At 43.3% G+C, this 16,618-nt stretch overlaps 1 protein-coding gene across 4 annotated transcripts in view; it reads right to left on the minus strand.

Annotated features, from left to right (window-relative positions):
• Positions 1–16,618, minus strand: part of LPIN1 (lipin 1) — a 146,541-nt gene that overhangs the window by 35,438 nt on the left and 94,485 nt on the right. For 3 of the 4 annotated variants that reach the window (XM_060233799.1, XM_060233776.1, XM_060233784.1), the window contains 6 exons: positions 15,546–15,746; positions 14,308–14,403; positions 13,373–13,701; positions 12,274–12,381; positions 9,847–9,954; positions 3–132 (listed from right to left, as the gene is read on the minus strand). In XM_060233799.1, the coding sequence (XP_060089782.1) occupies positions 3–132; positions 9,847–9,954; positions 12,274–12,381; positions 13,373–13,701; positions 14,308–14,403; positions 15,546–15,746 (972 nt within the window). The remainder of the gene's footprint in view (positions 1–2; positions 133–9,846; positions 9,955–12,273; positions 12,382–13,372; positions 13,702–14,307; positions 14,404–15,545; positions 15,747–16,618) is intronic. The other variant, XM_060233793.1, reaches the window with a different exon arrangement.

Consider the following 16,618-nt stretch of genomic DNA (forward strand, 5'->3'; position numbering starts at 1 on the left):
ACCTTTGTGGCTTGAGGTAGTTCTCCCCAGTCCCAATGCATCTGAGGGTTATTCTTCTGTATGCCTCTTTCCAATGGTTTACTGACTAATTCAGAATCACTTTTAGGAGTAGGAGGCCGTGAACCTTGCCGACTGTAAAAAAAAAAGAGGGAGTGGAGGAGAGACAGAAAAAAATGCATTTAAATAGAAATATATGTATAATTTTCATTCTGATTTATTATGTCAAGTGGATAATTCAGACTAATGGGCACTGAATGCACCAAGTACCCTTTGCAGTTCCAAAAGCCCTAGCCAGGTCCAGGAAGTTTAGATAACAGACGTCACTACACAGTACTTCAGGTGCCCACATTCTGATAATCTCCCCACATACATACAAACACCCAACTTCTGAAATTATGAATGCTTCTCCACGGGGCTTTCTTTCTGGGGGAACATGGTGAAATGGAGTTCCAGAATATCTTCATGGAAACAACATTCTCAAAAAATGTTTAAAAGTTCATAAGGAGCACCTAGGGTTGCCAAGTCCAATTCCAGAAATATCTGGGGACTTTGGGGGTGGAGCCAGGAGACACTGGGGTGGAGCTAGGAGCAAGGGTGTGACAAGCACAGTTGAACTCCTTCCCTCCACCCTCCCCTTCTCCGATTCCACCCCAGAGGCGGAGCGGAGCGGGCAACGCCGCCGCGCTGCTGCCACCTCTTCCCCGCTTTACCACAGCCACTCCTCCAAGATGGGCCCAGCCTGAGCCCATCTCAGAGGAGCAGCCACGGAGCAGCCGAGGCGAAACCAGAGAATGGGAGGGTGGAGACAGGCCAGGAGCACGGCGAGCCGCAAGTCCGGGTCCTAGAAGGACCCAGACTCGCAGCCCACCATGCTCCTGGCCCGCCCCCCCCCCGACTCCACCTCAGAGGCGGAGCGGGCGATGCCGCTGCGCCACCCCCTCCCCGCCCCATCCCAGCTGCTCCTCCGAGATGGGCCCAGCCTGAGCCCATCTCGGAGGAGCAGCCACGGTGAAGCGGAGAAGAGGCAGCAGCAACGCAGCGGTGTCGCCCGCTCCGAGATGGGGCGGCTCGCCACGCTCCTTGGCGTCGTTTCCCCCCCTCCCCCCGCTTCCGCTTTTTGGGGGAGCGGGGGAAGAGGCTGGAAATCCTGGGGTCCTCCGCCAGGGCGGGAGGGTTGGGAAGCCCAGGAGCACCCGTGTGTTTCTCCTTCATTTCCCTCTTGAGAGTTCCAGCACCTCTTTTTCCAGAAAAAAAATCCCTGCTTCTCTGTATCTTATCTTGTGTAAGGTCCACATTATAACCATAGATAGGTATCCTGGGTTATCATTACAACCATTACAATAAAATAAGCTAGAAAAAAGTTGGACTCTATGTATAATAGTCTATAACAATATAATATACATGGTTCACACAATGTTCAAACAAAAGCATTTGTCAGAACATGCCACACACACACACACACCCAGTCTTTTTAGCTAACTGAAGTCAACAAGTGCATGCTGGTGTTATCTTCTGGAAGGCATTTGAAAACATTTGTGTGAACCAATAACTCCTGTGTATGAATGGCCAGACACACAGACTGCAGATCCTTAGAAGGAAAACTACAGCCACGGAAATGGACACAAAACTGCCCAGACCCATGTAGCTGAATTCGTACAACATGGGTCTGACTCATCAAAATATCTGAGCAGGTCTGGATCAACTGTCTCAAGCATGCAGAAAAGAGGAATGATTCTGAAAAGATGCAGTGCCAGGATGAACCCTCAGTCAAAAGGGCGCACCAATCACTAATGTAATCAGCATTAGTGACAAAACTGATTGCTTTGAAAAACAAAGAATTTGATAAATTAAATAATGTATTTTAAACCAAGGCTCATTTTGTAGCAGGGGCTCCTTTACATATTAGGCCACACACCTCTGATGTAGCCAATCCTCCAAGAGCTTACAGGGCTCTTATTACAGGGCCTACAGTGAGAGCCAGCTTGGTGTAGTGGTTAAGTGCGCGGACTCTTATCTGAGAGAACCGGGTTTGATTCCCCACTCCTCCACTTGGGTCAGCCATAGCTTTCATAGAAGCTGTCCTTGAAAGGGCAGCTGCTGTAAAAGCGCTCTTAGCCCCACCTACCTCACAGGGTGTTTGTTGGGGGGGGGGGAGTAGAGGAGATTGTGACTGCTCTGAGATTCGGAGTATAGGGCGGGATATAAATCCAAAATCATCTTCTTCTTCTACTGTAAATTCTTGGAGGACTGGCTACATCAGGGGTGTGTGGCCTATTATGCAAAGGAGCTCCTGCTACAAAATGAGCCCTGCTTTAACCAACTAAACATTAAACAGCAATATTGATCAGGTGGTGAGTGGAACCAGGTAGGGGACTGGCACCCGGGTCCTGTTCCTTCATGAACGCAAAGAAGAGGCACCACTGTCACAACTGACAAAATCAGTAATCGTTTGGTAGTGTATAAATGCAGTGCAGGTCACTGCGCAGGGAACTCTATACATCCCAACACAAGTATATCCAGAAAAGCAAGATGGATTGTCATTCCTGGATTGAGTCAAATGTTTTAAAATGAATCCATGGTCATCCTCTCTCAAATTATTTTAGTCCTGAACAGGAAACAACAAGAATAGTGCAACTACTAAAGAAAACCAATCAACAGCTGTTCAACAAACATTTAAAAATGATCACGGGTATTTGGGGGGGGCACCTCAAGTGCACGCTATCCTGGTACCTGAAAGCACCTCACTGTTGCCTAGGAATTTGTACAATCCAACTTGTATTGACAAACTAATGCAGTCATTGTAAGAGAACATAAAGAACATAAGAACATAAGAGAAGCCATGTTGGATCAGGCCAATGGCCCATCCAGTCCAACACTCTGTGTCACACAGTGGCAAAAAAATTTATATATACACACACACTGTGGCTAATAGCCACTGATGGACCTCTGCTCCATATTTTTATCTAAACCCCTCTTGAAGGTGCTATGCTTGTGGCCACTACCACCTCCTGTGGCAGTGAATTCCACATGTTAATAACCCTTTGGATGAAGAAATACTTCCTTTTATCCGTTTTAACCTGTCTGCTCAGCAATTTCATCGAATGCCCACGAGTTCTTGTATTGTGAGAAAGGGAGAAAAGTACTTCTTTCTCTACTTTCTCCATCCCATGCATTATCTTGTAAACCTCTATCATGTCACCCCGCAGTCGACGTTTCTCCAAGCTAAAGAGTCCCAAGCGTTTCAACCTTTCTTCAAAGGGAAAGTGTTCCAGCCCTTTAATCATTTTAGTTGCTCTTTTCTGGACTTTCTCCAATGCTATAATATCCTTTTTGAGGTGCAGCAACCAGAACTGCACACAGTACTCCAAATGAGACCGCAACCATCGATTTATACAGGGGCATTATGATACTGGTTGATTTGTTTTCAATTCCCTTCCTAATAATTCCCAGCATGGCGCTGGCCTTTTTTATTGCAAACGCACACTGTCTTGACATTTTCAGTGAGTTATCTACCACGACCCCAAGATCTCTCTCTTGGTCAGTCTCTGCCAGTTCACACCCCATCAACTTGATTAAAGATTAACGAAGGTCTAAGAATGGTGCTGTCAATCTTAAATCAGCCATAAAAACTGCTTTTTAAGACACAACAGAAAATAAAATGTAAAAAAGAAAGATGATCTTTGGTGGGGGGAATTAGGGGAAGGGGGATGGCCCTAGGAAAGGGCCGTCCCTCCAGCCTACCCCAGGCTCCTTCCAAAGGAGGCAGGGAAGGCCTGGCTGGTAGAGATGCCTGGCCAGGGCAAGGCATGTTGAGGCTGGGCAGTCCCATCCCTAATCACATTGAGGTGAGGCAGGTGGGGCACCTTGATCCCATCCCTTATTGTGGCAGCCAGGCCAGGTGGCCCCATCCGATCCCTTGCAGCAGCTAAGTGAGATTAAGCTGGGCTTCCCCATCCCTCACAGCAGCTTCTGCTGCTCTTTCAGGTCCAGGGTAGCCCTGGCAGAAGGGGGCTCCAAGAGCGGATAGTTCAGTGAAGTGGGGCAGCCCCCCAGGTTATCACCCCCAGCAGAACTGTTCTGGTGACCTTAATGGTCATTCACTCCTCATGATCTCTCTGCACTGCCTGAACACTAGATAGATAGACAAAGAATAACTAAGATGGCAGGACTTAATTCCTAGCTCAAATGTGCTTATAGATTGCATTACAGAACTGGAAAAAATACGACTCTTGGGGAAAACACAGTAAATTATTACTTATATTTTAATCATAGTTTCCATGGAGAATGTCATCCCTTTATTATAAGCTGTCCTGGAACAAATAAAGTCCCTGCTCAGGGTTTACAGTTTCAGTTTGGAAGATAACAGATGTGTAAGACAGTAAGGAAGAACAAAAGACAGATATTTTTAGAGTGAAGAGCAGTTACAGAACTTTGTCCTTAAGTGATCTGGATTGACCTGTCATTGGTATTAGAGCTGAAATATGAAACAGGAGGGGGACAGGAATGTTCAAAAAGACAGTTTCTTTTACTCAAACTTATTTTGGCATCTAACTGAAAAAAAGAACAGCCTGGAAAAGGCCAAGATGGTTCAGTCCCCATGACAAGCCTCCAGGAGTCTCTGAATACCTGATGATGTCATGAGAACTCCCTAGGGTTCCCTTTTCCCTAGGGTTGCCAAGTCCACTGTGGCCTCTGGCAGGGGACTTTATTTGCACTCGCGGTGCAATGACATCACCCGGAAGTGACATCATTGTGTCGGCAATGCCATGCGCTGGCTACTAGAGGCGTTTCGAGGAAAACTCTATGGTTTTCCCGGATGCTCTAGCAATTTGGGAGGGGGAAACCCTAGGATACCTATTGGAACTGGCCAGTGGGAGGAGCCCTGCCCCAGAAAAGAGCCAGCGTGCTCAATGTGCCTGGCGCAATGGTGTCACCCAGAAGCAACATCATCCTGCCAGGCATGTCAGGAGGGGGACACTCACTCTATAATAGCCATAGAGTAATATAAAGTGACCATGATAACTCAAGTGTTAGAGTGCACCCCTGCACAATGTGCCTGGTGCAATGATGTCGCTTCCTGATAATGTCATCATGCCAGGCACATCAAGCGCATGCTGAGAGGACCCACATCCCCTGCCAGCAGCCAGGTAAAACCTGGCAACCCTAGGCTCCCTATCCCTCACAATCTCTCCAGCCTTGAGATCTATACAGTTAATATGATGTTGTCAAAGTAATGATGAATTATGAAACATACTAAGCACGTAACAGCAGCCCCGGGTGATCACACCAGTGGTCTATATAGTCCAGTGGTTAACCTGCTGCCTTGGAGGACCCACAAACAAGGCCCAGAGGCCAAGGCCTTCGCCTGATGCTGCCTCCTAACCCTGGTATACAGAAGTTTGTAGCCTCTCTGTTAGGAGGGTCCCTTTATTTATCATTGCTAGTAGCCACTGATGGATCTATCATCTGTTAATCTGTCTAATACATTTTAAAGCCATCTTTTCTTTTGGCTATAGCATCATCAACCAGCAACAAATTCAACATTTACTCATTGAGAAAAGAAGTACTTCTTTTTGTCATTCCTGAATCTATTGTCCATCAGCTTCATTGGTTGCCACTGAGTTATAATGTTAAGGGAAAGGAAGAAAAAGTTCTCACTATCCATTTTCTCCATTCTACACATAATTTTATGAACTTCTGTCACGTTCTCTCTCTATCATCTTTTTTCTAAACTGAAAAGCTATTTTCATAGGAAAGGTACTCCAATGACTTAATCATTCTGATTGCCCTATTTTTCATAATATTTTTACTCACCGAAAACAGTGAGCTGCAGCAATCTATTATTGCAGGATTTCTCAAATTCATCCCTAAAAGGGACTGTCTGCAGAATTTCCGGCCTTGATCTGTGCTGGGAGGCCTTACAACATCAGAACATGGAAGTATACTGTTATCTTCTAAATCAGAGGCAGCAGAGAACCATAAGCCAGTAGACTCCTTTGACTAGAAGCTATGAATTTACAAAAGTACAATACAGTCAACTCTGTCTAGGAAGCAGCTAGCATGAAAATGAACATGGGATGAAACCAAGGTTCCTCGTTTCCTTTCTTTATATTTCTGTTCTTAATACATGAGTATCAGTCATCTAAGCCTATCTTCACCACAACCCAACTACATATCATCCATGTTACTAACATGTCGTATTTGTTCCCAGTTTATTTCGTATGTTGTGTCAGGGGTTGTTCAAATCCCGAGTAGGGGGATTATACCTGAAAGCAATGTACTTCTGAGTCCCCACCCCCCAAGGGCAGGCTATTTTAGAAATAAATCAAAACTGAATAGCCAAGCCCAGGTAATTCCTTGCCTGGGGTACACATTATAGGCAAAGATATTAAATGGTTCCTACTTATTAACCAAATAATTCAACAGAATCTTGAAATCACCAGCATAAGAATTTCTCCGTTCCTCAGAATCTAAACAATTCCTCTTTCTCCACACACATTGAAATTTTGAGAATACCACTTGCTGCCTTCCCCACAGATATTAGGCCCTTATTTCAAAGAGCTGAGGGGACCAAACGACATTATACATTCTCTTAGCCTGGCAACCAGCAGAACTGTTGGGAGGCAGGGACATGGGGGAGTCTGACATCAGTGATGCCACCAATTTTACCACATTACTTCCAAGTAAAACCATAGCTTCCAGCAATTCCTATTGTTACTTCTGAGTTATACTTGAAGTGGTATGCTGGCATAGGGGACAGCGGGGGGGGGGGGGGGTTGTCACCCATCACCACTCAGAGAGGTGGCAGCCAACAGAGAACGTGAGTGGGAGGCCTTTCACCATAGTAGAAGGGCTGGCTACCCTAAATTTTCTCCAGGTGCATCAGATCAGTAGATTTGTTCAGTGATTCTGTGCTTCCCAGGCACAAGAACCTGATTTGGATCAGGGCCATGGCATGCGGGGAAAGGGGGCTTTAGTCTCCCCCTACAAGCTTTTCCCAACCTGAAACAGCTTTCGGAGAGTGTGCCATTTACCCCATTGCTTTCCCCAATGGGGCAAAAGCGACCTCTTTGGACTGCTGGCAGTCAAGAAAAAGGGGAAAAGATTCCTTCCCCAAGCATCATGGTCCCAATACAAGTTGGGCCCACATTAGGGTTACCAGCAGGAGACCATGGGATGAGGACATGGGGGGTAGCCATGGCCAGAAGTGATATCACTTCTGGATTTCACACCTCTCTAGGCATTGGCTAAAAGTCTATGGTAAAATCATAGAGCTTTTAGCGATTCTTAGAGAGGACTGACAGAACTTTCTGGTTTCCCCTACCTTCAGGCTTTACCACAGAGTTTCAGCAAATTCCTACTTCTGGGTATTCCTGGAAGTGATGTCATTTCATTAGTTGATAGCCATTTTTTTTCTCCTGTTCCAGCTCTAAGCAGTGGTGGGAAATGCTTCCTGGGGTCAGAAAATTCCTTGTCCCACTGACAGTGAGCAACCTTAGCCTGCACACAGCTGAGAAGAACAGATTCCTAGAAAACATCTACCAACCTGACCTCAGGAACTTGTACTGGATAACTGTAATTTCACTCTTTCCACTATCCTCCCGACCTCGGAGTTTCTCCTTCTTATCATCTGCATGGCTACCAGAACCATACAGCAGCCACTTTTCTCCTTGCATTTGCCTCCTGCCAGCCATTCCTCATACAACGATCTTGAGACAGGCCTCTACTAGAAAGGAAAGGCCCAAAATGGAACTTCCTTGTATGTGACCACAAAGGGAAGGACTCTCAGCATGCCCACAGCATGCCCTCATTACAAAAGTACATTAGAATTTGTTTTATGGAACAGCCACCACACTGGGGCAGCCCCTTTGGTGGTTCTTCCAGTGGCATCTGGTTGGCCACGGTGGGAAACATGATGCTGGACTAGATGGACCAGATATCTGATACAGCAGCAGTGTTCCCTCTAAGCTTAGTTAGTGTGAGCTAGCTCACAATTTTTTAGCCTCCAGTTCACACATCTTTGTCTCAGCTCAGGAAAAATGGCAAACTAATTTATGCGGTAGCTCACAACTTTAATGCCAGTAGCTCACAAAGTAGAATTTTTGCTCACAAGGCTCCACAGCTTAGAGGGAACATTGTACAACAGGGCACTTCTTATGTAGGGAGCAACTGGCCAAAACAGACTGCCAAGAGTCCTATTGCTATAGCAAGGAATTCCTCCTTCCATATATCTGAGGTGAAAAATGAAAAAAAAGCTGGTAGTATTCAGGGGAAATGGATTTGGCCTGAAGTCTTCAAGTTGCGGCTAACTAGGCATATGTAGTATATCCTCCCCACCAGCACCCTGGGACATACTTCTGGCTCATCTAGAAAGTGCCAAAGGAAATTTTTGTTTCCCGTATTTTCAGGATAAATTACATTCAGGAAGCTTCCTCCAAGAAAGGCAAGAACTGTCCCGTCTTCACTGGGAGTTCCATCAAGATCTCTCTCTCTTCTCTGTGAAAAATGGTGGCTACACTTTGTGCTCCAGAGGAGCCTTGGAGGCTTTGTTTTTATTTTCTCCTCCACAACTGAGCTCAGCTGTGAACTGCTGTTAAGCCCACTTTCACTGAAAACCCTGATTTTCCTACAGCAAGACTGTAAGTATTCTGTGTTTCACAAAAGATGTATTTAGAGTCACTGGATTTCCTTCTGTACACAAACTTTTTTTCAAGATGAGCCAGAAACTGTATCCCTATGCTATTCAAAAATATCGAGAATAATGGTGTTATAGCGATCCTAAAACCCTAGCTAGGATTCTGGTTCCTACACTGACTCAGAGCCTCATAGGCTGGTGCCAGACGGGTGGTTTAAGCCGCTCCAGGGACGCATGGTGTGCACACAAAAAAATCACCTCCACACAAGCACATTTGCCTGCCATCCTGGTCCTGCCCTCGCCCCTTCCCTACCAGCAACAGGGCTGGCCCAAAGAGGTACCATTTACAAAGTAGTACCTAATTGCTGGGGTGCCTCTGAGGCACCTTCCCAGCTGTCTGGACAGCCAGGGAGCCTCCAGGGAGCACCTGGGGAGCAGCAGATGGGTGCATGAGCGCTCCAGATGCTCTCCCAGATACCTGTGGCCCAACACCGTTCCACAGGCCATCTGGACACTCTGGGGCACTCCTCTTTCTGCTGCCTCACTTCTGGGTCAGCACGCTGCCGCCCTGAGCCAGCAGTCTGAACTCAGCCATAGGCACTCTAATATAGACAGATCAACGTGCACACTGTTTTTGTAAACACAGAGCAGTTCTATTTTCTAAAAGGAAAAGAAAAGCCTTGGAGTGAGTGCCATGGACAAGACCTTGGTAGCATATTTTCTTGCTATTGGTTGAGCTGCTCTGTTGTCATGGAAGAGCTGGACCGGCAGATGGAGACCTAATGCTGGAGAAGGTACACCATAATAGGTCAGTGTGTATGTGGGGAAGGGGGGGTAGTTGAAACTCATGTGGGAGATGATAAAAGGTGTGGAAATCAGAAGGAGAAGGAGAGAAAGGGGAGAAGAAGACAGAATAGAAGGAAATGAATGATGTCCGTGGCCAGATACTCCACAAAAGGACCAAATTGCACATAGTAACCAAAACCAGGCAGTCAAATCATTGGCTAGCTGGTGCTCACAGTATAAATAAAATTAAAATTGTTACCACCTATCCCCATAATCCCCCTAAGCGATATCCCCCAATTTCCTGTCAAGTGATTAGGTTAGTACTAAGTGCTAGTCTGGTTAGTCTCATAAAGTTTGCATACTGTTAAAAGGGTTAATTGCCATTTCAATGAAAAAGAACATTGGGAAGAGAGTAGCTGTTCTACCTGTCTGTAGCAGGATACTGAGAAGACGGCTGAGGACAAGAACTAGATAAGCCTCCCTCTGTCGGAACAGTAAGATGAGAGGACTTCCCTGAGCAAGCTATAGGATTACTGGACAAGGCCATGTACAGTAAAAGAGAGAAAAATGAAGCATCATTATTCATTATATGCTCCAGTTGACATTTGCTTGTTGGAATGCTCAGCTGGCAATCTTGAAAAAAGGGAATGGAGTTTTCACAACAGTGCTGAGTTTCCAGATGACAAAGCCAAAAACTGTTACAGGAAGATAGGCAGAAAGACTACAGTACCATTCAAAAAGCCACCAAACCACCACACATTAAAAAAAAATACCTAACAAGCCTGTGCAGATATTAGAGACGTTGTTCTAATAGGTGGGAAATAGTAATGGCACCAGGAAGCACATAGGTTTCTTCTGGTGCAGCAATTCAGAATTTGGGGGGAGAAATTACAAAGCAAGCAGGCAGCTGGACAGATGTGATCAAAGGTATATATGCGTATATATATATGTACTCCACCACATATTTAAGCATTGATTTAGCAACATGCGTGATGCTGTAAAAATAAAATTCAATTATATACATTATTTAAATTTATTTTTGAATATTTTGAAAATGGAAGGTTTTATTTCCTTGGCTTGTGAAATATCCTACTGCTCTATAAATTAGCCCTCAGCTCAGATCTTTCTGCTAGAATTACAAACACTAAATAATGAAAATTATTTGAAATAAATTTAAAGAGCTTCCATGAACTGACTTCAGGTCACAGCTGAGAAGTTCCACATGTGAAGTGGGTGTCCTTTGGGATCATGGAAGGATTCCACAACCAAGAAGACTTCTCTTCCTTTTCATGACCAATAAATGTTCAACATACTTTTACATAGTTGCCTCTGCTAAAGCTGGTCTGCATGAATGCAATTGTCTGCTCTCATCCATGGCACTACACAGAACTGATACATCCTAATTATATGAATGACTCTACATCCAGAAGCATCTGTAACAATGGACCACTGGATGTAGCTAAAATGCAGATTAATTCCAAGATTTAGCCTAACACAGACACTCACCTGCCCATTTCAAAGAAACTGATGTGAGAAAAACCCTTCAGTCTCCTCCTTAATGTCAAAACATTCTTGAGATAGGGTGATTTGAAGTGAAGAAGCAGAAAGAGACCAAAGGATCGCTTGATAGAGGTGTGCATTCAGTATATACCGAGCCAGATAAATTCCCAAATACAGATTAGACAATCTGATTTTGCTACCAAATAAATAAAAGCCAATATTTTTCAGCTTTTATTCGGGTGAAGCTAGAAGGCATTAAGGCACAGCTATTCTGGCCTCCATTGTCCATGGCCCCCCTTCCCAGTGCCCTTGCTGTTTTGGATATTATTTGGGCACTGGACTTTCTTGAGGCACCTGCTATTCCTTGCCTGACATGAGGCATGGGGGGGTTTTGTTACCATCTGTTGCTGCCATCTATTGTTTTATTGTTTTTGTTGTCTGATGGGTTTAAAGTTTAAATGCTTTCTGAACTCACCAACTTGTGGCATCTAACGTGTAAATGCCTTCTAATGAGTTCAGAAGGCATTTAAACTTAATTTAAATGGATCAGTTCTCCATTATACGCTATGGGGAAAGTCCATAGAGTATATTTGCACACTCCTATTGCTTAGCCCTTCAGCTAATCACTGTTTTTACATAGAAACATTGCTCTTGACTGCCCTCCTCACTTTCCAGTGTGGCTTTGTCATGTGGAAAGGGATTGTTGAGGTTTACTTAAGTGCATGTACATGTTAACAAGCAATTCAGAGTCAGAATGAAACTCAAAACAATTGTTTTCAGCATGTATTGATTTATACTGTACTACGGTGTATAGTATGTATTATCTGTTTGCTGTATGTATTATCCTGTTCTCACTGCTTTGTTTTTATACTTATATAATAACATTTTTGCATCATTTAACATATCACCTCTAATATTTATGCCTTGTTTCAGACTGCTGTAATCCTAATCCTATTACACTGCTTACTAGATGTCTTGACTGCATTGATTTACACTATGTAATCCATCTTGAGTCTCAGTGCAAAAGGCAGACTATATATAAAGTAATAATAATAATAAATCAAAACGTTAGACTCTGCCTCCACAACACTAGGGGAAGACAATGGCAAACCACCCCGTAAAAAGTCTGCCGTGAAAACGTTGTGATGTGATGACATCCCAGAGTCGAAAATGACTGGTGCTTGCACAGGGGACTACCTTTACCTTTTTAGAAGAATGGCAGAATCACCCACACTTCAGCTGTTGCTTGAACCTCTCAGTACTAGACGTTTAGGTTGCTACATTTCAGACATGGGGCCACAGTAACAGCTGACCCATTTGACCCTAAAATATTACAGTAAGATATTCTGTACCTTTGTATGGGAGACCATTCTCCATCTGAATGGTGGTGAGGAAGTACACTGATTGAAGCAGAATTTATATCAGGCAACTCATCTCTATTCAGGTCATGGACAGATGTTCTATGCGCAAAACAAACAAAAAATTAAAATCCTTTAAAAAAAAAACAGCTACCACTCTTGTTTCAATTCATAGCTATGTTAGAAAAATGAATCCCAACTGACTGCTTTCCTTATGCAGCTACATGAATCATCAAACAGAATGCCAGATCAGAGACAATGTCCAGATTTAAAAGCTTCGGAGGAAAATTAGGGGGGGGGGGGTTGACAGACGAAAGTCCTCAGTCTCCTATGAATTGATAGTTACCCTTATCACCTCAGCAAGGAGTTCTTCTCAATGGATCTTGTTACTTTCCCCAAAATTAATTTCACATATTTTCTGAATCTGTATACTAAACTTCAAAACATGACCCATAAAATAACCATTATTGTTGCTATCTTTTGATAGCCTACAGTTAAAGATTCAAGTTCACCAGTTTTTATAATCCTCTGTCCAGTAACCAGTCCTACTACTTAGGGGTTCTTCATCAGTTAGTACCGCCTTTACTGAACATCTCCTAAAATCAGATTAGTTTTCTTAAGAGCATTGAGCAAAAGTAAATCAAACCATATGCTGAAGAGTTGGGATATTCTATAATCCAGTTTATTCTCTGCCTGCAAGAGAACCAAAGAGGCTTACATTGTTCTCCTCTCCTCCATTTTATCTTCATAACGATCCTATGGGGCAGGTTAAACCGAGATTATTCAACTGGCCCAAGTCACACAAAAAGCTTTCATGGAAGAGTTGGGATTTGAACCTGGGTCTCCCAGATCCTAATCTAACACTCTAAATCACTATACTATCTACTTACTACATTTTTATCCTGTCATTTCTCTCCATGGTTCTCTCTTCCTTTTTTTGAACCCACACAACAACCCTGTAAGGTAGACTAGTCTGATAGAATGACTGCCTAAAGTCACCCAGCAAGTGTCATGGCAGAATGGGGATTTGAACACAGGTTTTCCAGATCCTAGTCTAACATTCTGACCACATTATACATTATAGTCACAACACCTTGCGTTATCTAGTAGCTCATTTTCTTCATCTGAACTCAGTTCTATAGGAAACATGTTTTCATCTTCTGTGGTATCTTCATTGGTATCTCTTTTTACAATGTCTATTCTGTGGGTGGATTTCCTCCTTCTCTTCCTTCTTTTCTTTACAGAGCTACCCGCAGTAGTGGAGTCTATTGCGGATGGAGAAGCAGAGTTGGATACTTGGGAGGGGCTGGACGAATCCACATTTCGTATTCGGTCAATGGAATTTCTCTTCATCTGTGATTCCATGAGAGCTGCTCCATCAGTCAGAATGGGAGATGTAGCCAGATGGTATGGAATTGTATCCTAGACAAAGAAAAAGATGACCCAGAGCCTTACTTTCCTGTCAACTGAAATCTGACACTTGTGCAGAACAATTTTGTTCATCAACCCACAAAAATCTACCCTATTTACCTGAAAGGAAGACTAGAGTTTTCTCCACATGCACTGTCAAGAAATAGAGGGGGGTTCCTTCTAAGCTGCAGAGTCTTGTGAGCAAAAATTCTACTTTGTGAGCTACTGGTATTAAAGTTATGAGCTACTACATAAATTATTATGCTCTGGGGTCATCCTTCCTGAGCCAAGACAAAAATGTGTGAGTTTGGAGCATAAAAATCTATAAACTAGCTCATGCTAGCTTAGAGGGAATAATGGAGGGGGCTGTCTTAAATTCACACAGAAGTTATAGTTATGTACAAGTCATAAAAATCTGTCATGTATAATCCTTTTTAAAATTCTGACATGATATTCTGTATATGCGGAAGCTGCAAATCATCCACACATAAAAGATGAATGCTCTCTCCCAGAGACACAACCTGTCCTCCTCACATGGCACTAGTTACCCTATTACGATTGCTGAATTATTATCAAGTATCAGAGACCATAATGTCTCATAAATGTTAATGCACTTACCTGGTCATTAGTTGTTTCCTCAACGAAAAAGGCTTCTCCATTGTCCCCTAATTTCATGTGCAAATCTACGCATTCTCCATTAATTTCTATGTCAACCTTGAGAAACAAAAGATGCTTTAAGAAATATATTCATAAATTCATTTAACTACATAGTACTGGGTGGGGGTGCATTCATTTGCTATAACAATAAGACATCACTGCCTGCTAAACATGCAGCTAACGATTTTAATAAACAAGAACATTAACCATGAATGTTCTTTTATACATGTGCTAATTCATATAACAACAATAATACTTAGCATATATATAAAACACTATGAGCAGACATAGCACTTCACATATATTTTCTTAGCCCACATACCAGACGCGCAAGTCATGTCAGTATTACCATACCCTACCACCACCATGTTGCAGAAAGCAGGAGAGAAAATGGATGCTTGCCTGAGGCCATTCAGTAGATTTGAGCGTGAGGCACAATTTGATTTCTCAGCTCATAACTGCATGGTGGGATGATACAACCAAAGTTAATTACAGACAACTCATGATGATCAGTCAGTCAAAGGTAAGCACTTTGAAATCCCATTATAATCAATGGGAGATTAAATGTATGGTTAATCCTGTTACATCCCCATTGAATCTAAGACTCTTGGAAGTGCTTGAAATGGCCATTATAGAAGTGGTAAACTTCAAACAATTAACAATTTTTTCTCCATAGCTGAATGCTAGGTTCATTTTAAAAAGATGGCTAGTGTCAGATAATGGCTTGAATCCCCAAGGGCATTTTCACTGATAGAAGGATTTTCACTCAGGGAGAGTAAATTTCTCACCTCCCGCTGCAGTCTAAAAAGCTCTATAATATGCTGTTCCTGGAGGTTCCTTGTCATTCCCCCCTCTCCACAATGTAGCATGAGATGGGGAGATTGAGAGTTTCAGCAAAAGGGGTGGATGGGTAAGAAAGGTAGAAATCCTTCTGTCCGGGACTGTTATCACAACAGGGGGTTTCACTGTTTGGTGAAAGTTCTCAGAACACTCTGTTAAAGATGCACAACATTTTTTTTTCACAGTACTACAATTTCCAATGGATTTTGTTTGGGAACCATGAGTTAAAGAGGCTTATATACATGCTCAGTTAGTGTATAAAATGGAAATCTTCCTGCTTCACAATATCTTGATTGTACAGGCAAAGAGTGCAATACCTTGATAAACAAAAAGCATACAAAGAGACTTCTGTTCCTTACCACTTTTTCCTTTGAACGCAAAACTCCCATCTTTCCAAAGCGTACATGAAAAGGGGAACAGTGAAGATTTCCATCAGGTTGGCGGACAACAATGATGTCAATGCACCCAGACAAGGTGGCAGGATTTAATCCTTTATAGAGTTCTTTCACAGTCACGAAGACTTGGCCTGCTAACTGCCCAACGTAATTCATGGTTTGTGCCTGCAGAGCAGGGGGGGAAAGACAGAGCGAAGAACACTTCAGAAGCCAGCAGAAGCTCCCCTCACTTCCTTGCAGCTGCAGAAGCTCCCTTCAGAACCAAAACCAATATCTCAATAGATTCAGGCGCTTTGTTTGTTCTTTTATTTATTTATTTTATTCGGTTTTCGATTCGGTTTTCAATTTTCGATTTTCCGATTCTTGTAGGAATTATACAATCCAAGAGAGGAGTCAGTGACTACAAGCCCTTGGGTCTAATCTAGCCTTCTGAAGGCTACTGCCCGACTGCCCAGTTACCAAATCAGAGGCAAGAGCAGACTGCAAAAGAAAGAGCATCTGTGGAAGCATCATTTACCCTTCAGTAGGCAACTCTGTGGAGAAGATGGAACTCCTGATTACATTATCCAAGTGGCCCAGATATTGATAGAGGAAATAGGGGCACAAACACCAGGACATTCACAGGCAACATTAAAATAAATGAGAACTGTACAAGATCACTACTGCAAATTTGCACCATTCCCTTTCATTTCAATGGGGCAGGCACTGGAGAATGGGGCAGCAAAAGTCTATGGCAACAGTGTAAAACACAAAAGCATAATGTTGCAAGTATTTTAACGGTCCTAACTTATGCTGACAGGAAGACGGGCTCCCTAATGACTGTACTGCGCTTGGGAAATGGGGGCAGGGGGAGACAGGCATATTAAATCATCACAGCATTTAAGTTAATGCCATGACAGCCAGCACTTCAGTATCATGAACCAAGGAGGACTTTTTCACTGCTGCTACTTTAACATATTTTATGTTGGTAAAAAATTCCCGAGGAAACTGTGGTAGGCATGATAATAAAATTCCTTTTTATTGTTTTGTCTCCAAGC

This window comes from Heteronotia binoei, chromosome 1 (genome assembly GCF_032191835.1).
Source record: "Heteronotia binoei isolate CCM8104 ecotype False Entrance Well chromosome 1, APGP_CSIRO_Hbin_v1, whole genome shotgun sequence".
NCBI lineage: Eukaryota > Metazoa > Chordata > Lepidosauria > Squamata > Gekkonidae > Heteronotia > Heteronotia binoei.